Raw genomic sequence first — 23,394 nt, 5'->3', positions numbered from 1 at the left:
ATGCTACTGTTTGGGAACAACATTTTTTTAAATATTCACATGAGGTTCTTGTAAACATAAAAATATAAAGTATATCTTATGATACATTAACAAATAATTTAACAAAAATTCTAAACAATATAAATGTAGACTAAGGGCTATTTAATAATTATGAAAATATTATTATTATTACTATTAATATTTAATAAAACAGACAGACAGACATACAGACAGACAGACAGACAGACAGACAGATAGATAGATAGATAGATAGATAGATAGATAGATAGATAGATAGATAGATAGATAGATAGATAGATAGATAGAATAGGCACACCGACAGTGTGCGTTACGTGTCAACAGGGGGCGCTGGGTCCTTATATTTTGAACACCAATTTGTTATTAACATCATTACAATTAGTCAAAATGTATCAGTCTTAAAAACTTGTGTCATTCTGATGTTTTTATGCCAATTTATGTTTATAATCACTATGCCAACAGCACTATTTCAAAACAACTTTAGCGCAATAAATTACAGTGCCAATCAGCTTTTGTGGGTAACAAACAACAGCAACAATAAAACTACTAAACAACGACTTCATTGCTTTGTCTTATTTTAATGCTACTACAATTAAACGTTAAATCAAACAAATAATTTATGATATAAAAAATTACTAAATTAATTAACAAATTACACTAATTAAACGCAAAATGTCAGTCTAATGTATTATCATCCTCTCTGTCGTTCACCTCTAGATCACTCGCGAGGATTCTCCAATTATAACAACAGAGCAACTTCCCTTTCAGCGAAATTCAAATGTGTGTGCATTCCCTTTAAATGAACATACCACTTAAAGAGAAGGTAAGACACCTGACCGCAAAACTGATTAACTGAGGTACTGTGTCTGTTACTTTGACTCGATCAGGTCAGCTAGTTACTAAACATGGCATATATTGCAAAAAACAGATATCACAAAGGTTTAGTCTGATTTGTTGTGATATTTTATTTGTTTTGATGCGCGTAAACCCCTCCCCCCGTCGCAGATGGTAGCGCCCAGCCCATCTGCTCTCCTCCTGTGAAATGCGGATTGAAACAGATTGTACGACTCTACGCGTCGCAATGGCTACTGCTCCGCAAGGACAACAAGTTTTACTGTTCAGTTAAACAAGTCATATGTGAGGAACACGCCGGGCGGAATCGTCTAAGTCACACTTTTTAATGTGAGACACTCGTTGGACAACAGAAAAATGTCCCAGGGATGTATAACTTCTGTGGAGGAGATCCAGTCTTGGTGGGAAGTCCCCGCCATAGCGCACTTCTGCTCTCTCTTCAGGACGGCGTTCAATTTACCAGACTTTGAAATCGAGGTAAATTATGCCTGTACGCACTTACGCCTCCCTTTCCTTTCCGCCAGGTTGATTAAAACGAAACTAAACAAAACAAACTCAACTTGCCCGTATTTCCCAGCCACATGACTTTGTTACTTCAACAACATTTACACTGTTAGCGAGTTAACGTTAATAATGGCACGCCAACGCAATTCTCTGATAGTGATGTTGGCGAAGTCAGTTGGTTATTTAGCGTTGGTTTATATAATAACAGAACTAAACCGTCCAACCATCCGCCTGCCCAAAACACTGGACGTGCTGGCTCCTGTGTTTGTGATTCGTTTTTACCTCAAAATACGATTTTATGAAAAATAAAACTTGTTTTGTAAGTGGTTAGTCGTGTTTGCTTTTGTCTTTGTTTATAAACTGCCTGCGTTGAATTAACTTATATATTGAAGGTTAGGCTTTGTTTCGTATTTTTTAAGTTCAACAAATTATTAATACAATCGGTCTGTTTCTACTTTAGCTTTATATTAAGGAGTTTAATGTCGTATGTCGATTCTCGTAAGACCTGTTTTCATTCTTTCATTTTGAGATTCACGCCGCAAGTGGCGTCGAATAAGATCGACTCAAACTTTCGAGTGACTTGATTAACTGGATCACCTGAGCCTGTTTTGTTGTGCTTTTCTTAAGCGTGGTCCTTTGTTATAAACTCAAGCCAAGTTCATGATTATTGGGTTACAAATGTATTGTTGGATCACAGGCTGCCTTCGAATCGGTCACTGTTCCACACAGTCTGACTGTTTTGTTTGTGTTATTATTGATTTAGTCACTTTTGATGCTGTGAAATTAGTCTCAAGTTGACCTACCGATGTAAACGTAAGCCAGAAACATTTAAATATATAGTCGTATTTACATTGGCACCTAATTTTTAACATCTCCCCCTTAATTTACATTTGGAAACAACAGTGAATTTGTCCCTGGCGTCAGTAGACTCGGTCCATCTCGACCCCCCACATGTGTGAAACATGCTGGTCACTGGCTTTGTTATTGCAGGAGGGATTTGAGGTGCTGATCGCCGCGTGCTACTTCCAGAAAAAAAGTTAACTGGCGTGATCGGTTGGGAACCAATACTGCCCTGTTTATGGGGATTATTTTATGATAGATTATTATAAATGTCTGATATGAAGAAATGACCGTTCATAATAAGTTCATAATAACAATTGTTACTGTTAAATAAAACTTATTGAATTGTTTTGCAGCTGCTGCTGCTGTTGTTAATTGTAGATTTATTTTATGCAGAATTGCTTGAGAATAAATTAAAGTCATTATTCAAACAATAGTTTTAAACAAGCTGCATTGCCTGTAGATGCTATATTTCATAGAGAAATGATGCCACTGATCAGTAGATTATCAACAAACTAATTGTTAAAGAGTTAATATTTGTTTAAAAAAGATATCAAGCCAATTACCGGTTTCTAATTAGCATGTTGGGTGATTATGGGATGACCTCTTTTTGGGTCATGTTTGATTTTTATTTTTTGCATCATACATCTTTTTGCATGTTTACTATGTGCACCGTTTGGTAATCTTATTTAAGGCTTGATCCCAGATTACAGGCACTGTCTGTCAATGCAGTGTCAAAGGATTTACATTCAGAGGGTGGGAGTCTGTGTCAGGCGCAAGTCATTGACTGTTTTGCGATTCATCCTTGCATCCTAATTGCATTCAGTGTAGGTGTCCAAGGTCATTCAGCACAAAGGCTCTCAGTCCCACTTCAGTATCCTGGTTACTTCGCAGCCGTGCGTGAATGGGACTGTGAATAATCTAATCGGTTGCTTTAATCTTGTGATTGAGATGTTTTTCAAGTCATCCCTCACATTGCGCCAGTCTTCTATTGTGATCTCAATTGTCCCAATGCTTATTAGTGTTAGAGTGGCTATTGAACACGGTAAGGATTCTGTTGTCTATGCATTACCACGAAAGGTTGAACATGTTTTGACATCCTTGACAAAATCCTTTAATTTTCTTGCATCCACTTTTGCATCTTTGGATGTCTGTCAAACTTTGTCATCTCATTTGCCTTGAGCCAGTCAACACAAGTTGATGGGAATCTAATCAAAGCAGATTTCCCAGCAACTCGCTGATTTGGTGATCCATCGGCTTAGCTGACATTTTCATGAACCTCACCTGTTTGTTTTCAGCCCTTGTTGATCTTATCCGATGTCTAAAAAAAGCAGGTGGATAGTTCAGTAAATAGAAAGCAAATCCAGTTGTAAGAGGATACAATGTCTTTTGCGATGGAGAAAGCCTACCTTATAAGGTGGCTGTATGACTGGCTGTTTGTCTTAAATGAGCAGATTTAGTTTACACGTTGATTTTTCTCATTCACCTGATTTGTCATGTAGCCCTTAACAATCTTACCCGTTGAATAATTTGTTCGTCATTTCAATCAAACTCTGACTTCTGAACATTTTATAATAATTATAAACAGGGAAAGCATCTTGTTTTATCAAACAATTTGGCAACATTTTGCCATAAGGCTGAAAACCACTGAATGATTGAATTTGCTGAGGAGTGTCACAAGCTTTGTGTGTCTAACACAGTGGATATTACAAAGGCAATGATCCAGTGTGAAGTTTAAGGTGTTGGCCAGCTCCTTTTCTTCTCAGGATCCGTTCTGGGGGCTGACAATGGAGAATCGTCTTGGCAAGCTGACAAAACGGCTCCTTGCACATTGTTCCTTGGTTACACTTCACAGTCGTGCTCCATATCTCTCCCCTAGACGAGAGAAGGGCTCGGCAGGAAGAGGCCTTATTCGCTTGGGCTCTCTCCGTACTCTTTGTCTGTGTGAAGCACGCTTGATTTCCTGGCAGTGTGGCTGTGAAACGAGCCCTGAAATCTCACCACCTCCAAGAGCTGAGAGAGGCCGTGTCCTTCAGGATGTCCCCCCTCACCCCTCATGCACAAACACAGCCGGAGGACAGAGCCAGCCGACTCCACACAGAGGATCAGAGTTGCTGTTTTGTTGCTTGTCTGTTTTCATATGTCTTCATTATCAATTTAATGGTGTCTAGAGAGTGGGTGGATAATTGATCTGTGAGCATTTGTTCCAAGTGTTTGCCTTCGAAAAAGATGGGACTGGGACTTAATTTAGTTTCTGAATTGATTATGTTTGGTTGGCAAAGTCAAAAGTATGGGGAGCTAGAGAAAGACAAGCTCATTGAGCTAATTACTCAAAGTTCTCATTTTAGGGAACCAACCATCACAAGCACTCTTTAATTGTGTAAGAATTGACAGTGGTTGCGTTAATTCGATGCTTTTAGTAGATTTGCAGCCTTCTCCTAAACCATATGCCAGTTTGTTGACTTAACAAAATTTTGCAGTACAGTTCAAAAGTTTCGGATTTGTTATGTTTTTTTTTTTTTGTTTTAGAAAATTCTCTAATGCATTTTGGCTACTTTTATTTGATCAGAAATACAGTAAAAAAAAAAAAAAAGATTTAAAATTCCTTTGATGCAAAGCTAAAATTTCAGCATCATTACTCTAGTCTTCAGTCTCACGTGATCCTTCAGAAATCATTCTAACATGCTGATTTGCTGCTCAAAGAACTTTATCATCACCATCAATGTTGAAAACTGCTTAAGCTGCTTCATATTTTTGTAGAAACCATGATGCAGTTTTTTTTATATAAAGAGTAGCGTTTATTTGAAATAGAAAATCTTTTGTGACACTGGTCTATTCTTTGATGAAATAAAAGTATTAAAGTGCCCTGATTATGCCATTTTTAAGGTTGCAAATATTATTTTATGAGTCTCCTTGCAAGCAAGGTCAAAAACATGACACACTGCATGAAAGGTAATACACGAAAAGGCATAATGGGGCACTTCATTTTAATCAAATGAAACAAAATCTTTCACCACACATCTGTAAATGAAATAGTCGCAACTATATTACTATATTAAATAATACATATTTTAAAGGGGTCTCCAGATACCCATTTTCCACATTTGCAAAGATAACCTCTTGTGGCTTGACTCTTTTTGCACATGTTTGATAGTTGTTTCTTTGTCTTTTCTAATGAGAATCTGTGACTGAGTTAGTTCATAATTCAGACTAATTAATGCTTGTCTCTGTCAGAGATCACATAGGCCCTTGTGCAAGAGCTCATTGAGCCATTTTCAAGCTCTAACATAGCACATCCACATGTTCGCTGACAGCTGTTTGTCCCATCCATGATCTTTTACATGGCAGAATGTCTTCCCAGTGGATTATCATGGAATTCCCTCCCTTCCATCTTTCTCATCTCACCTTCAGCTCCGGATACAAGTGCCCCCTTATGCTCTTTCCTCCACCCAACTTGGGTTTGTGTGTTCTGCCAATGTTGAATAGAGCCTCATTCATGTTCCTACTCTCACACTGCTGCTCCATCATTGGCCCTGGCATGAGCATGACTAAATCACAGATGGTGGCTTTCTTTGCCTCTCCCCCCGGAGAGCCGAGATGGTCATAACTGGGTGCTGGTGTTCGTCTGGGGCACCTTTTCTTTAGGGCCTCGTGCTGCTTGATTGTAAAGGGAGATTTAATCTCAATGGGGCATGGCGGAGCGGGAGCCGACAGTGGCTCTTGTTTTGAAAAGCAGATGGATTAAGATGAGGAAAATGGATTTGTGTCAGGAGGATCTGTAGTGCTTTCTCGTTTTGCTCCAACACTGGGTGCTGATTGAGAAGTATGTCTGCGCGTGCATGTGTGAAGCCTGTGTTGAATTAGTAGCTTTGATGTGTGAGGGACTCATCCTCAGTAGAGCTCCCGTGGTTTAGAGGAGGAGGATGTGAGCTCTGGCTGTGGGATTTGCACCATCAATAACTAATGGGTCATCGGGCCTTATTTCAGACCCCAGATGCTGTTGCTTGAAAAGGACCGCTCTCACCCACCTTCATTCAGGATATTTTAAACGGTTTACTTCAGTCAGCCAGATGAGAAGAAATTCATGCATTTTTAACAGTATCACTATTAGTTTGCCATGACACTTTCTTGTCTCACACTGTTTGCAATGTGAATGATCTCTCTAAGTCTTCAGACTTAAGATTTTTGCCATTATGTGATCAGTTGTTCAAAAGTTTTGAACTCAAGGAAAAAAAAAAAGCAATACTTCTATTGTGTTAGGATACATTTAAATTTGATCAAAAGTGTCTGACCTTTATAATGTTCAGATTTCCTTTACAAATAAATGGTGTTTATTAATACAAATTAAGCAGCATTACTGTTTTCATCATTGGCAATAAGAAATGTTTCTTGAGCAGCACATCAGTATATTAGAATAATTTCTAAAGGATCATGTGACACTAAAAACTGGAGTTATGATGCTATAAATTCAGACTGGCTATCACGGGGGATAAGTTACATTAATACAATACAAGTTAATTAAAATTAACATTGTAATATTTTACAATATTTATTGTATTTATTTGATCAAACAAATTAAGCTTTGGTGATCATAAGAAATTTAATTTAAAACATTTAAAAATCTCATGACTCCAAACTTGAAGTATGGAATACTAGACAGATTTATCAGTGTCTCCGATTTCTCTGATTCCAAAAACTACTCCTAACACTTTGGCAACTGCATAACAACCACCTAGCATGATGGTGTGAAGTTTTGCATTGACTTTGCATTCTTCATGTGTTTAATAATGACCCCATGCAACAGTGAATCCATCATATGTGCACAACACTTCTGCCTTAATCACCGTATCCATCCACATTGTGATCCCCAACTCCCCTCCCCCACCTCTGCACCTCTGATTGACAGGTGAGGGCAGAAGTAAATGTATCCGATGGTTCCACATGGGGTACGGGTGGAGCAGGGTGGAGGGGTTTGTACGCTGGGGTGTTTGTTTCAGGCAGCTCCATTGTTGAAGCGCCCCATGGCTCCCAGTGTCTGTCTCCAGTTTGAGGCTGCCGCTCCACACGCCGTTGCTTGTTTGTGTTTCGTCTGGGATGAAATCAAGCCCCCATTGTGGTCCTAGTTTGTTGGGTTGTGTGTTAACCCGCTTAGAGTGTGACTGTCAGGTGTTCCTTAGAGCGACGTGCTGTTTTTTGCTCGTGGCAGCATGATGCAAGAACCTGCTGGGAGCTCGTAAGAGCGTGATGGGAAATTTGATGTTTAGTGTGTCATCAGGGATTGCAGCTCTCTCCCCCGCAGACAGTTGAGTAGGTGGGGGTGGCACCGATGTGGGCTCCAGAGGGAATGTCACCCTGCTGGATGGAGTTGGATGGTGGGGGAGGCTGCTTGCATGAGACGTGAGGCACCCTCAGCCTATAGCAAAGGTGGCAGAGAGAGAGCGTGTGTGTGTTTTGGAGGGGTGTGCTGGGGGTTGTCTGTGCTTTTGAGAGGCGAGTTTGTAACAATGGCCCAGCTAGACCCACTCATCTGCTCTTGGGAACAGTTGTTTGGAGAGAAGCCATGGTTGTCTTGTCTGTTATGCTTATGGTAATGTTTCCTGGTTGTGTTCACATCAAGTCACACTCTGTTCATTGATGTTAAAAATAGTCAATGTCAGTTTGTTCTGACCTCTTTTTTTTCACATACTGGTAAAGAAAATAAAATGTACAGCATTAAATACATTGTAAGTTGCTTTGGATAAAAGTGTCTTCTAAATGCATAAATGTAAATTTTTTCAGACCAACTCAACCTGAACTCTGAAATTAGAATTTCTTCTTGGTCTTTCTATGCTATAATTAATAAACTGTCGTTTTTTTTTTTATATTACCATGCTACTACATGCTTGGCTTACAACTAGTTGGTAGTAAAGGTAGCTGAATTCATATCTACTTTGATTACATTTGGGTTGACACTTTCAAATTCAGACTCACAAGCAACTTAAATTATGTTTAGGCTTATGAGGATATATATTTATATATATGGTTGAAAGTCTCTTCTATAATCTGTTATTAAAAAGAAATATTTGAATGAACAGTATTTAAAAGGGATTTCATCGGGTCTTTAGGGTCATAATGAAAAGTCTATAAAATACTTGGGTACAAAATTCTCAAAGGTAGTGTAAAACAACACCCTTTTTACCTTGTCGAAAAAAGCTCTTTTCACAACAAACTGTTTTGTTGTTATGTCCCTTTATATGCTAATGAGCTCTGCTCACCCTGCCCCTCTCTTCCATAGGGTGACGAGCTGAGGAACTTGCTAACTAGGACATTATTAGGAAAGGTGATTTGTAAGGAAATCGCCATTAGGAAAGATTCATAAAAATAACATTATTCACTTCTTTGCTGAAGCTGGATTACAAATAATTTGTGCAAACATAAACTCATTTAAGTAGATTGTGTGCGCATTCCCTTCAAAAACAAATGTAAACCACTGCTCCTTCACGGACTCGGATGTCGGGAGTAAATGATGACTACTATGTACATTACATCAAACAACAAAACACCTTAATTGATTAGGAGATAATTCTCATCTCATTTTTATCATAGGGTGGATGGGTGCACACACTACCAACACAGTTTTTTTTTTGGGGTGGGGGGAGTTAACTTTTACTGACAAGGCATGGTTTAATCTGTAAAAAAATTTTTTTAGCAAGAATACTTGAATAAAAAGCAGTATTTGTTCATTTTTTATAAGACTTATTTTTGTTCTGTGTTCATAAGTGTCATTGTGCACGCGTTAAGCCCCAATGCTCAGTTTTGTTTTACTTTCCCTGACAAACTACATCTGTGTTAATGGTCCATACATAAGCACATTATTGCACCTGGTGATATAGGCTAATATCCTTTTCAAAACGTTGGCAACAAGACCACCAAGTGGAGGCCACGCTAGAGACTTGAGAATATGGGGAGGCTATTATGAGGAGAGGTTTCCTACATTTAATGATCCCCATTCAGTTGCCTGTGCAATGATCCCAAACCCTGGATGTGTCTGGCCACCTGTTGTAACTGGCCCTGACATTGAGAGGGGTGGCCCAGCTCTGCCAATAAGCTGCCCTGCTCTTGACCCTTTCTAAAATTTGACTGATGGGTGGTATGACCAAAATATAAAAATTTAACCCAAAAATGTTTTAAAAAATTATATTCCACTTACAGTAGAAAGGATAAATTGCTAGGATTATCAGAGGACTAAATCTGGAATGTCTGGAGGAATAAGTGGTAATGCACTTTCTCACTGGTGACTGTTATTTGGGCAGCAATTTTATGCATGGTTAAATTCTTTGGAAGAGAGTGACAATAACTTATTTGGATTGTATCAATCCACTGTACATTATTATCAACGGCCAGTCCAGCATTGCTCATCAGAATCTGTTGCACTGCAAAAACTTTATAAGAAAAAAGTTTTAAGTTAGGTTGTGAAAGTTTTACTTCATTATGTTGCTGTACTGTTATGTAGGTTGAAAGTGTGCTATCAAGAGATACAATTCAGGGAGTGGGGTGGTTGTTATACAGATAGAGGGACATTCACTGTCTTCCTGTTGCTCTCTTACCGAACAAAAGCTGTTAATTGTCTGTATACCATCTGTAGAGTGCTTATGGAGTGCACCAAGGACTGATACTGGGAGCGGCTCAGTTTTGTCAAAGCTGTCATGGCAGATACACAAACCTTCATCAGTGAAATTCAGTTAACTATGAGACTGATAAAATATACAACCTAATGATTTAATTAACTTCAGTAGTGTCACTACAAACATTCTTGAACTTTATGACCTACCATGTCAGCCATGTTAAAGATTTGCTTGAACTATGAAAAGCAAGTCTACCTCTCTGAAATATCACACAGCGTGTAAATGATAACAGAATTGTCATTTGTTTGGTGAACTCTCTTTAATGGAAAACGCTACTATAGTTGAAAATAGGCTGATTTTTGCGTAATATCATTGCTCTTGCTGCACCCATGGTATAGCGGCAAAGTTCCTTGATTATCACACTGGAATAAGAGTTTATTTCCTAGCCATATCGGCCTAGAAAATCTCAACTTTTCAAATTTTCTGTCAATGTTAGTACACGATGCAAATGCAGAATGGTCAAGTTTTAAAAAGGAAGAATATTGAAACTCTTTGGTAATTGAGCGAGATGCTAGCACGGTCTAATCAGATTCAATGATCTATGCTAAGCTGAGCTAAAATTGCTACCGCCAGACCCAGAGATCGGCTGAATGGATTTGAAAATGGTGAAACTCAAACTGTTTAAGGAGTTGGAAAATGAGCCTATTTTAAAAAAATATTTGCATGTTCCTTTAACCTTGGACTTAACTGAAAATTATACTCCTTATGACTCATCAAATGCTATCATTTTGGTTTCTTATCCAACTGTGCTGTGCACTTGCCATACCTGTTTTGCTAGTTGGTTAAGAAAGAAGATCGAGGTCGGAGATCTTCAGGGAGCTGTTAAAAGAGACTTTGTGGAGGAAAGGACACGCACAACATTAATTCCCCTTCTCTGCCATCTGAGCCACTGAATGGCACTTCAAAAGCGAAGTGGGGTTGTGTTAATCCCCCGCAGTCGGCCTCAGGTTTGAAGTGTGATCAAAGTCGAGGCTGCACTGATAGATGGGGCCACTCTGGCCCGCTTACTGTCTAGGGACCAGGAAGTTTTGTAGGCGTAACAGAGGATCTGAGGTTCAGAATGGCCCATCACTCGAAGATGATCCTGGATGTTCATGACAACCCCAAACATTCAGAGTGTGAGTGAGTCGGATACAAATAAGGAGTTTCATGGACACTTTAGACTCTTTGAGTGTCTGGAGGAGATAATTAAAAGCTTTTAAATTGCTTCAACAATAAACCCAAAATAGCCTAATAGATTCAGCATGTTAAGCAATACCATGACATCTTTTCCTAGAGAACAATCTAAGGACAGTGCATTTTTCCACCTTAACCACAAACTTGTCTCATCCTGTTTTTCAAGCTCTCCCTCTGTTTTTCCTCCTGCTGACACTGAGCTCCTGGTTTCCGTGCCTCTCCACAGCCAGGAGGTGTGTGAGCTGACCCTCCATGACCCCGTTCTCTCCGCCATTTCTCTAGAGAAAAATAGCAATCTGCAGCTTGAGTGAATCTTACAATGAATGGATGGGCTGCCTCTCTCACCCTTGAGTTAATTTTGTAGTGTCACTCTGCTCCGAAGGGTAAGGGGGAGAGGATGTTTTATACGGGAGCTGAAAAGTGCTCCCTGTTGCCTGAGGGACTGAGCGGCTCTGTGAGTTTTCGTGAAAGGAAAGCAACAGCAGTCACTAAGCTCGTTGAGATGGACCAGTGATGCAGCACTGACCATTTACATTTCTCTATCTCTCCCTCTTTCTTGGTGACATTGGGCATGAGAAAGAAGTGCATGCTGGGTCAGCCTAGCCGTGGCTGTGGGCTCATGCTTTCGCTTAACTTCTCTTCTGCTCCTTTCAGTTGGCTGGAGTTTGCAGTCCCACTTACTGCCACTTCATATACCCTCAATAGCTGCAACACAATGGAAGAAGACCGAGTTCAAGGTTAAAACAAGGTTCCATCTTATTTGTTTTATCAAGAACCTATTTTTGGGTGCATTTTCAGTGCAGTTACTCTTAAGGATTTTACCATACGTCCAACTTGTTTGGTGTTCAAAGTCAGGTGGTTTCCAGTCATTCTTTCGTATTCTTTTAGTAATACATTGTTAATTTATATTGACAGTGACTTGTTTTTTTACATAATGTTTTCATAGCCTGTTCAGATGTCTAATTTGCTTTGAATTGTCATTAAGCTGAAGCTTTCATCTAGAGCTAATTGCAGTGCACTAATTATTGGGAAAATCCCTTCAGAACAACCCAGGCTAAAGTGTCTTGCCAAAGGTCATGATGGTAATAGCTCATGAATTGCCCCTCGAAGGGACTGAGCTTAAACCGGTGCCCAGATATTTCATGACTTGGTTATACCAGATGTTATGATGTAATGCATCAGTTTGCTTCAGGAATAAGAAATTATGAACAAAACTGTGCCACCGTTGGCACTTAACATCACATCACAGAGTATGTTTAAATTCAGCAAAGAATTGTCTTTTTGTTAACACATTAATTTAGGTATCAATTCTCACTAGTTTCTTATTAGCTTGCATATTACTAGAATATTGGCTTTTTATTAATCTTAAAGGGGGGGGGGGGGGGGGGGGGTGAAATGCTATTTCATGTATACTGAGTTTTTTACACTGTTAAAGAGTTGGATTCCAGTGCTAAACATGGACAAAGTTTCAAAAATTAAGTTGTTCGTTTGAAGGAGTATTTGTGTTCCAAAAAAACCTCTTCCGGTTTGTCACAAGTTTCGGAAAGTTTTTTTCGAGTATGGCTCTGTGTGACGTTAGATGGAGCGGAATTTCCTTATATGGGTCCTAAGGCACTTCTGCCGGAAGAGCGCGCGCTCCCGTATAGCAGAGCACTGAGAGGCTGAGCACAGCCTGATGGGAGCGAGAGCGTCGCGAAAAGTCACAAAAGAAGTGTGTTTTTGGTTGCCAGGCCAAGACAACCCTGCACCTATTACCAAAAGAGAAACAGCATTAAGGGACCAGTGGAATGGAGTTTATTTTTACAGAGCATCAACAGAGTTGTGCAAGTGTTTTTGTTTGTTCTCTGCATTTCGAAGATGCTTGTTTTACAAACAAGGCCCAGTTTGACGACAGATTTGAACATCGTTTATTTCTTAAGGATAATGCAGTCCCAACGAAAAAGGGTCACGATCGTGTGTTGGAACCGCAGGCGGTGAATAAAACTGCTTCAAATATCTCTGTGTTGTTAACTTGGCTATCGGCGCGTAAGCACATCAAGTAAACAACATGCGATGTTGTCATCAAACTGCACTTTCCACATGTACAGCTTAAAAAAAAAAAAAGAAATAAAAAAAGACGACAAAGTGGAAATTAGTCATTTTCCAAAACTGCTAAGCAAATATACAGAGTTTCAGTACATACCACATAGAGACACCTTTGCTGATGCTGCTCTTGTTAAATTTCAGCCTCTGGATCTGTGTCACAGCTTCCAAACGCTCTCAACGCAAAACCCTACTGGCGCTCGTGATTCTTTAGCTCCGCCCACACGTCACGCCTCTAGGCGCTCGTGTTTTTCCGGGAAGGCGGTACAGACTATCTTTCTCTTATAAATATAATAAAAATAAAGACTTTTTGGAGTTATGAAGGATGCAGTACTACTCTATAGGTACTCAAGATTAACAGGATATTGAGTGAAAACGAGCATTTCACCCCCCCCCCCTTTAATAAAACACAAGTTAATGCTTTATTCTGCATGACCATATTGTAGATCACTTAATCCAACCCCATACCTAAACTTAAGTCCAACTAACTTCAAACTTTTGAAGTGAAAGGTTGAGAACCAAGGATGCTACAATTTGGAAAGGCTTGGAAAATGTGGTCATGTTAACACCACTAAACAAAAATTAACTATATAAGTTATTGTAGTACAATTGGACTCTGTTTTGTGTGCTTACTATGAAAGTCGGAATTAATGCAAAAGGCGCATTTAATCCTTTTAAATATTTGCATATTGCATTGTGTTATGTGTGCTTGGACAGATGAGGACTGCAGCTTTCTTACACAAAACCCACTGTAGCTTAATTATTACTATACATACTTAAATGTACTTAAAGTGACATACCCCAACTCTATGTACTGATTAATCAGTCAAAGTTGACCTTGGGTTAAATGTCACTAACATGTATAATATGAGGATGAGTAACAAACATTTATACAGGAAGTTGGGTTTATCAAAGCCAAATGGTGTGTAAAAGTGCTTTGTAATGGTGTCATCTTAGAGCTTAAAAAACTAATTAAGATGACACCACTTTCACCCAACTTTCAGTGCACATTTAGAGGGTTTTTAACATGTCTCTTGCAAACAAAAGAAGTTTGTCAGGTTGGTTCCTGAACTGGCTGTGGTGCAATCACTCTACAGGCAGTTCCTTGTTACGGCAATTTGTCTTTCTCTGGTTTCAGTCATAATGCATAATGACAACCTTAAAAAGTAGTCAAACATGATCTGTTATTGCATCCCTTTACTTTTAACTTTAGTCAGAGTTTTGTAACAGGAGGTTATATTGTTAAGCTGAAACTGTCAAACGACCATATGAAATTCATAAATCCACATTACTGCTGTGAGTGCCTCTCGCTATGTGGCTTTAGTTTGCTACAGCGTTTTCTCATCAGTGAAAGAGTGGTATAAAAATGTCAGGCTGGGCTGTTAAAACTTATATAATTTCATCAGTTCGTAAAAGGAACTGCTAGTTAAAACTCAACCCTGCTATAATAGCTAACCTCCACTGCCTGCTGTTCTCTGTTTGATAGGAACTTGAGCAAGCACTACTGAAACAAGACCAAGACTTCCTCTCAGACCTCCTCTGCTCCCTGCTGAAAGGATGTTACCAGCGAAGAGACATCACGTAAGCGCATCACCATCAGTATTTCCTGTTCCTACCTTAGTCACAATGTACACAATGCGACAGTTCTGTTCTTCCATATTATGACGTACATAATAAACTTAGTAAAACCGTTTAATAAAAAAAGTAGGGCGAGAGTTTAATTAAAAATTGTAACATCAACAACAAGCGGGTTAAAAATAGAAAATAAAGCTCAGTCAGTACTTGTGGCATAATATTGATTTTAGCACTGTTAAACGATTAATTGCGATTTATTGGATCCACAATAGAAGTTTTTGTTTAAATAATGTGTGTCTACTGTGTATATTTGTTGTTTATATAAATATACATACAATATATATTTTGAATTTATTCACATGTATATTTATGTTCATGGTTTCTATTATATATAAAAATATTTAATATATAAACAAAATGGACAAAAACGTATTTTGAATGGGATAAATCACGTTTAATGGTTTGACAGCACTGGTTGATTTCCATAAATAGTTATTTCCACTTATCCTTTATTAACAGCTTGGCAACAGTGAGTCGCTAACAATATAAGTGAACAGTGCCAATCTGTAAACTTAAAACAATGAAAAAAAAAGTTTTAATAGTATAATCACAAGACTTAAACAGTTTGACTATCAACATGATTTTAGTGTGATGAAATTGCTTAATTCATTTCACAGCCTTTTTTGTGTTATATCTAGTTTTACAGCTTTGTTTACATGAAAACATAATGCCCTAAAAAGATTTAAAAAATGATTTAAACATCTTTAAAGAACAAATAATATACGCATTTTAACATAAGTGTTTTTATACAATTTTCAATTGTATGGTTTTTAAATCCTCCTTAAAGAATTGTCCCATTAGCTTCCATTGCAAGTGCCATGCTTTTAGCATTTAGTATTGATTGAGCTTAACTTGTATTGAACGGGAAATATTCCTTTATTGAGAGTATTGTACTGTTTTTGGTGATTTAGCAACCCTGCTCTGTGCTCTTGAAAGATCTTGCGCATGTTATTGCCCAACCCACATCCTGTGTTTGACTCGGAATCCATTTCCATCTGCATGCGACCAGTTGCCCTGTAGTAGTGCTGAAGCCATGCAGCTAGGTTACCTGCAGCAATAGTAGGTCAAGGGGCCATGGGCCCCATCCCTGTAAAGAGTGTGAGTTATTGTGCGAGTCAGTGCTGTGATGAATGACTGGCCCCTAAAGGGAGCTCCTTTCCATAGCGGTGTCTCATCAGCAGCAAAAAGAAGTCCGGTCGATGACTGGGTAGGAAAGAATTATCCCTTTCGCATACTCAGGCAGGCCGTTAACAGGACGAAGGGTTTTATTAGATTCGACAGCAACTGGCATCCAGGGGAAGGCCGCGGGGCACTGGCCTTTCACAGAAGTGCCCTTTTCATTCTACATGTGCTAAACGCCCCAGCAGCATGGAGGAGGGAGTGTTAGGGATGAGAGAGAGAGGCAGAGAAAGATGGAATGGCAGGGGGCCTGCAGCTGTGAGAAAGATCATTCTGCTTTCTCAAGATAAGCCTATTCTTTCTCTCCTTTTTTACTCTCTACATTCTCTCTTGTTGTCCTGAGGCTTACCCTTGCCCTACGCATTAGCACCAGGAACTGGATTTTGGGTTCATCGAATTGACCGCACCCAGAACTAACTAGCCTATGTCATCACAAAAAGACAGTAATAGAACTTAAAACATATAATTTATTCATGAATTATCATAACTTAAAATCAATGTGAAAGGCTGCTGCAAAGAAGATAGTTTGTGTTGTTTTATGATCATAAGCAAATTTAGAAATATTGAATATAATTTGCTGGATAGAAACAACAAAGTTGTGAATAAAATTGTTCAAAATATTTATTCGCTTAGAAAGACCTGCACACATTGCAGTGGAAATTCCTAAATGGGTATCCAAAGGGTCATGTGACTGCCTCAAGACATTTGACTGAATAATTCACTGAGATCACTGACAAAGATTACTTTCCAGAAATATGTTGACATATTTGCCCAGCAAATGTCTTTTTGCCTATTGTTATCAAATGTAAAGATTGTCAGGGCATTTTGTCTGCATTTTGAAAAGCCCTAGAATTTACATTTACTAGAAGAGACACAGTGGTCGCCTCTTCCATTTCATTTTTTCTTTTGACATATGGATTGGAAATTGACATGACTAGTCAATTCAAGACCTAAAGATGCATTGTAACCAAAAATATTTTATTTTTTTAGGATCCAGTCCTTTAGCAGTTACCTGGAAGACATTATCAATTACCGTTGGGAATTGGAAGAAGGGAAGGCCAATCCACTGAAGGAGCACCAGTTTGAAGAGCTGCCACCACGCACACAGGTGGAACTCTTGCACAGACTCTGTGACTATCGTCTTGACGCTGCTGATGTCTTTGACCGGCTCAAGGTAGCAAGCTTGTAATGGCACAAAAACAGATACAGCTTTTACATTTGTTTGTTTAATACTCACCATAGCAGAAGTGATCACGATGCGTTTTGTCTAAAATGCTGGGTTTTGCAGGGCCTGGATGCAGATAGTTTACGTGTTGAGCCTCTGGGACAGGATGGGAATGGGGCCCTCTATTGGTATTTTTATGGTACGCGGCTGTACAAAGAGGAGCCGGTTGAAGCAATGTCTCCCCAATACAGGTATGGAGAGGTGCTTTCACAAAAGCTTACAAGAAACAAATGCATTTATATTTGTTAGTGTATATAAATGAGACCTTTGCAAAAAACCTTTTCACAGTGACCGTTACGACAGAGAAAAGAAAAGAAGAGGGAGGCCACCAAAGCAGTCTGAAGATGGACTGGCCATGTAAGACCTTAACATCCATTTAATGCAGTGTTTTAAATGATGTTGCACAAAGACTTCCTAGTCATAGTTTGGTTTCTTTGAAGTTGCATTATTTAGACAGATAAGTGTCTAATCTGTCTGGTTTTAGGGAGGAGGAGTGGGAAGACTCTGTGAAGGAAGAGGATGAAATTGTTGTGGAGCCCAAGCCTGTAATAGGTGAGACACTGGACTCAAGTATTGCTGCTTTTAGTTTGTTTTAGACCTAAAGAATATAGGGTTATTGAAGCACCATTTCCTTCATTATTTTTCTGCATCGTAAGTTGCTTAATGTGCTCAGGACGGCTGTAATGCATGTCTGCTGCCATGTGCATGAAATGCTTTTTCAGCAAAAGCATGAAATGTGGCGCTTTTATGAAAGAATTAGAAATAATATGCTAGAAACTGCGCCAGCAATGGCAGCTTGGTGAATAGAATTTTTTTTTAAAGAGATCAAAGCTCAAGCTACTGGTTGGTAGCTTAATAGATTTAGTAGTATCTGACAAATTCTTAACAGGTTTCTTTGGTTTTATAAGATTTTTGTATTTTGATAATTTGTAATTTTTGCGTACTTTAGAGGTTTTTAACTGCTATTTGAACATGAATAATCTTTTATATTAATCATTTTTGAATGTGTTGAGGTGATATTTGTGTAATTCCTTGTCAGAGCGTGAGCGTGGGGCCTGGTCTCTGGTGTGTGACACAGAGGAGCAGTGGGTCAATCTGGCCGAAAGTGTGAAGGACAAAATCTCTCCCCAGGACCGGCACCTGCACCGCATCATCACTCAAAACTTCCTGTCTGAGATCAGAAACATGATTGAACACAAGGTGAGAGAATTCACTCATGTGATGCAATCATGAGTCACGTTATGAGTCAAACTGGGATATAGGTTATAATCTTAGTAGAGATTGCCATATCTGCGGTGACATATGCAGTTAAGCAATATCAGTAGGATGTTTAAATATTTATTTGAGAAGTCATTTGAGAACAATTTGATTAACCTCTTGTAATTTAGAAAACATGAATACAATTATTTTCTACTTAATATATATTTAAATGATTTCAATTTAAAATGTATTGTTCTTAAAATCATAAAATCTAAATCGGGAGTAATAAAGGAATAGTTCACTTCCAGAACAGAAATTTACAGATAATGTTCTCACCCCCTTGTCATCCAAGATGTTCATGTCAGTCTTTCTTTAGTTGTAAAGAAATAGTTTTTGAAGGAAAACATGGGTTCATGTTCATTTGTTCTCTAATTGTAAAAAGTGTTAAAGAGTTTGGATAATGCACTTTAAAGATATAAGAAAATTACTGCTATTTCCAAGTGTATGTATCGTTAGATCTTTTTATGCTGTAAAAGTGTTGTCAATACCCTAGAAATTAACAATTTCTAGGACTTTTTTTGTCCCTAAAACTGACAGAAAATAAGGCCTAAGAGATTTCTCAAGCTGTAATGCAGGCAAAGTCACATAGATGAATACAACTTTAAACTCACCCTCAATTTTCTGTTATCCATAGAGTTTTGTAAATTCATGAAACTAACCATATTTCCTCAGAAAGATAGAATGTATGTAAAAAATTAACTGTTTGGAAGCTGCACTTAAAAGATATAAGAAAATTACTGTTATCTTTTTTTTTACTGTCACTTTAATAAATCACCATGGCAACACCGTTCAAGATATCCAAAATCTGTTTGCAATTTTGCATCTTCATTATATTGTTTAAAAAGTTTAGTGTGAATTGCTTGCCTCCTGGACGGATTATGCAAAATTCAACTGCCTGATTTTTCCAAAAATCCACATACAAATCAAAATAGCTGACTTCCTGTTGGTCATAGTTAATGATTGTTAATTGGAAAGTTGTCCAGCTTGATGAGAACGATATAATGACCAAGTTTGGTAATCGTAGCTAAATCACCCCAAGTTTTATCAAAAGGTGGCGCTATAGAGTGCCTCTTCCATGCCCCTTTATTAGCTTTTGCCAGTGTCGATCTATCATCAATACTTATGTGTGTTGGTTTCATGAAATCCTTAAGACATTTTCTGCCTCAAAATCACCAGAAAAGAATCAGAAAGTTTGAACATTGCCACTGGCTTGAGATTCATTTGCCATGCAGGGTCCATTGTCCTTAGGGACAATTGCAAGTGCTCCAGAATACATGGTGCAGCAGATTAATAATACTCAAGTTTAGATCAATATAATACTCAAGTTTAAAGCTATTTCCATATAAGATCATTTTCATATGCACAAAGATAATCGATAAACTAATCTTTGCTTTATCTTACCAGTGAGAAACTGTCTATAACAGATGCATGGTGATATGCACAATTTGCAGTGGTGTTTGCATGTCATTTCCGTGGCTAATCAAGACCCATTAGAGTGTCTGGTTGCCATAACTACCATGCTCCCAGTAATCACCATTACATACCCTCACTGCTTCCAGCATTATGCAACTTCACATTTTCCACACCTCTACATAAATCTGTAAAGAACCAGATATTTTCTTTCGCAAGCTTGATGCAATGCGTTTTAACTTGGACAACTGCCTCTTCAAATCAAACCCATCCACCCACTCTCTCACACATGCACACAAGCATTCTCACAGCCCTGTCTGAGCCAATCCATCTAGCCATCGTTATGTGGCAGGCTCTCACCTTGAAGAGAGCTGGAGCTTGGTGATTGACGGCCTGCAGTGCTGCAGGTTTTTTGACCTCTTAAGTGGTGATACCACAGACACTCCATCTTCTAACATGGGATTAAGTGTTTTAGGCTAATGCACAGAAAAGAAGATCCTGAATATACTGAGATGGGGCAAAAATGGGCCTTTTGTCACCATGGGCTGTTTGGTTTTGTGATGACACCCTTTAATCTTACTTCAGCCTATTGGTTAAAACAAAGGGCATATTCAGGAGGGATTGATACTTCCTCCCAAGTGACCTACCTGACACCCACGTGTATAACTAGCAAGATTATTCTTCCCCAGGAGAAAGAGATGAAGCAGAAGCTACTGAATCTGCCCAAGGAACACAACAGCCATCACCACACTGAACAAAATGGCAGCAAAGAGAATGGGGTTTGCTTTTTTAAAAACGTATCTGCAATTTCTTGTTTATCTATGTGATGTTAGCTGTGGTTTAATTTTATGAATTTGTGCGAAGCAGACACGAGCCACAAATGAGGTGGACAAGCAGAAGGAGGAGGACCTGGAAAGGCAAGTCCTGCTCGCTGAACAACGGAAAGAAGAAGAGCGACTGCTTCAGGAAGAACGGGAGAGAGAGGAACAGGAGAGAGTCAAAGCTGTCGAGGGTGAGTCACACTCAAGGTAACCGGCGACCAAAGTTTCCCCAGAAGCGTGATCAAACACACACTGACGCTAAAGCACATTCTGTGGTCTTGTCTCAACATGGCGGTTTTGAAGTCAGCATGCTTTTAACCCAAGGCCGCTTTGAAGAGCTGAGCTCGGGGAACTGATCAACCTCACTCCTCGTGAGAATCATCCAGCTCTGATATCCCCTGTCAGCGGGTTAATTAACTCTTGATTGTGCTGCTGCTGATGGGCCTATCCACATTAATGTATTATGGATGAAGATTGGGCCTGCAGTTCTCTCCAGTGGTTTCTTCCTCGAGCTCTTTTAATCCTCCCAGCAGGGTGTGTCAGTCAGGGCCTTTAATGTCAGCATATAAAGCACTTCTCTCCTTTATCTTGCCTGTGCCCTTTGATCAAATGTGCCTTCTAAAGCTGCCTGATGAATTGCTCAATTATTACTTGATTTCGTTTGCAAACTTTTCATCACCTTGGCCCAGGCAGAAGTGGGCAGGTAACAAGTGCACTATTAATGGTAATAAAAAGTGTGAAGCGCTTTATTATTCTGTAATTCACTGATGTGTTTTTTTATGTTGTTCAGAGCGTGCACGTAGAAGAAAGCAGCGAGAAGAGAAGGCCTGGTTGCTGTCTCAAGGAAAAGAACTTCCCCCTGAGCTACTGAATCTGGAGACTCGCTCACCTAGTCGCCGAACACGTCGACCCAAAGAGTTGTAAGGACATTGTTTTAGCTTTCAAACTCTGTATTAGATTTGGAATTTGCTAATGGTCTCCTAACATGAATTTAATTTTTACTTATTACTTAATACAAGTAAGTTTTTATGTTTAATTTGGTGTGGTTGTTGCTATTTGGTAATCATTTCTCTTTCTGTGTTGTAGTTATGACATAGATGATGATTACACTGCTCTGTATAAAGGTACGTTTGGACAATGGTGTTGTTGTCAAACCACAGTGTTTGTTTCCTCATTTACTACTTACTGTAAAGTAGTTCCACTGAAATGTAAAATTATTTTCATGTCAGTGTTGGAGGCCCTCAAAGCACACAAAGATGCATGGCCTTTCATGGAGCCTGTTGATGAGTCTTATGCCCCCAACTATCATGAAATCATACAGGTGGGCATACAAGATGTTATAAAGAATTTTTTTCCCCTTAAGAATAATTCAAAAAGTTATTTAAAATGTTTTGTCAGACTCCAATGGACCTGTCGACAATTGAGAGAAAACTGAATGATGGGGAGTACGTCACTAAGGATGACTTTGTGGCTGATGTAAAGCTTATGTTTGAGAACTGTCTGGAATACAATGGAGAAGAGAGTGGTAAATATGATTTAATGCTGTTTTGTTGCCAAGTTAAGCAGAAGAGCTAAGCAGAAGTGAAACATGCTTAAAAATAATCTGCTCAACAAAATGTGGGAATGTGTAGCAGTGTTTAAAAATTGATGAGCAAAGCAAGTCATACAAGTAGTGGTTTTATGTGGAGAGGCTCTGACATTGATTAATAGAGAGTGATTGAGCTGTCCTCTAGTGCACCAGGTCCTGCAGTGCCACAGAGACATTCCAGCCCCGCAGCTCCCCTCCCTGGAGCCATTCATCCATCAGAATGCACTCCCCTGGGGGTGACGGGGTCAGAGGTCAACTGTGGTTCTGTGACCTGGTTGGTGTGCTTGCTGTGCATGGGGAGATGAGTTTGTGTGTGTGTGTGTGTGTGCGTACGCGCTTGTGTTTACCTGTCTGTATCTCCTCAGAATACACAATAATGGCTGAGTCCTTGGAACGCTGCTTTAGCCGAGCCCTACTGAAACATTTCCCCACTGAGGATGGCGACACAGATGAAGAGTTTCATGTGAGCAGTGAGGACCGTGACCGCAAGGATAAGAAGAAGAGCAAAAGTCACAAACAGTCAGGTCCTGAGAGCTTGATCAGAGCCACTGAGCAAGTTCAAAAACGCAAAACATCCAATAGTGGAAAAGGAAACAGTCAGCAACGAGACTATCCCAAATCTGCTTTACAGTACCCTCCCCCACACTACACCAGTGGTCCCCCACATCCTCATAACATCCACCCAGGACACCAACAGGCTTTCATGCTACATCCTGCTCAACAGGTTATCCTACACTTTCTACACAAAAATTTGTTTATTGTTGACAGCTGAAACAACAGTTTTGACTTGCACTTCTTATTGTCGGTACTTCATAAGAGATGTGCTCTTTTTGCCTATAGTTTCAACAACCTACAGGTCCTTTGGGACCAGGAATGTATGCTCAACGAATGATGATTGACCCTCAGTATCCATATCCTGGACAGAGACCCCTCATGTCCAGGCCACCGGTGGACCATGGAAGTCAGCATATACCTCAGTACAACATGCAAGTATGTAGTGATCTTCATGCAGCAGTATTATGGCACTTTTTCACTGCATGGTACATCACGGTATGGTATGGTTCGGTTCACTTTTGGAGGGGGTTTTCCACTTGGTACAATATCTGGTACCACCTCAGTTAAGGTTCCAAATGAACTGTA

The 23,394-nt window shown here is 39.3% G+C and overlaps 1 protein-coding gene across 2 annotated transcripts in view; it reads left to right on the top strand.

Annotated features, from left to right (window-relative positions):
* The first annotated feature begins 1,059 nt into the window (after positions 1-1,059).
* Positions 1,060-23,394, top strand: part of cecr2 (CECR2 histone acetyl-lysine reader) — a 28,506-nt gene continuing 6,171 nt past the window's right edge. Inside the window, exons 1-15 of one of the 2 annotated variants that reach the window (XM_026202237.1) lie at positions 1,060-1,347; positions 14,623-14,717; positions 16,941-17,124; positions 17,239-17,366; positions 17,464-17,532; positions 17,660-17,727; positions 18,215-18,375; positions 20,535-20,624; positions 20,713-20,857; positions 21,457-21,586; positions 21,753-21,790; positions 21,896-21,987; positions 22,065-22,191; positions 22,620-22,978; positions 23,095-23,244. In XM_026202237.1, the coding sequence (XP_026058022.1) occupies positions 1,228-1,347; positions 14,623-14,717; positions 16,941-17,124; positions 17,239-17,366; positions 17,464-17,532; positions 17,660-17,727; positions 18,215-18,375; positions 20,535-20,624; positions 20,713-20,857; positions 21,457-21,586; positions 21,753-21,790; positions 21,896-21,987; positions 22,065-22,191; positions 22,620-22,978; positions 23,095-23,244 (1,956 nt within the window). In that variant the 5' untranslated portion in view covers positions 1,060-1,227. Of the gene's footprint in view, positions 1,348-14,622; positions 14,718-16,940; positions 17,125-17,238; positions 17,367-17,463; positions 17,533-17,659; positions 17,728-18,214; positions 18,376-20,534; positions 20,625-20,709; positions 20,858-21,456; positions 21,587-21,752; positions 21,791-21,895; positions 21,988-22,064; positions 22,192-22,619; positions 22,979-23,094; positions 23,245-23,394 lie in introns of both variants that reach the window. The other variant, XM_026202236.1, reaches the window with a different exon arrangement.

Source organism: Carassius auratus, chromosome 25 (assembly GCF_003368295.1).
Source record: "Carassius auratus strain Wakin chromosome 25, ASM336829v1, whole genome shotgun sequence".
NCBI lineage: Eukaryota > Metazoa > Chordata > Actinopteri > Cypriniformes > Cyprinidae > Carassius > Carassius auratus.
The sequence above is the reverse complement of the archived record's forward strand: the minus strand, read 5'-3'. Positions and strand labels throughout refer to the sequence as shown.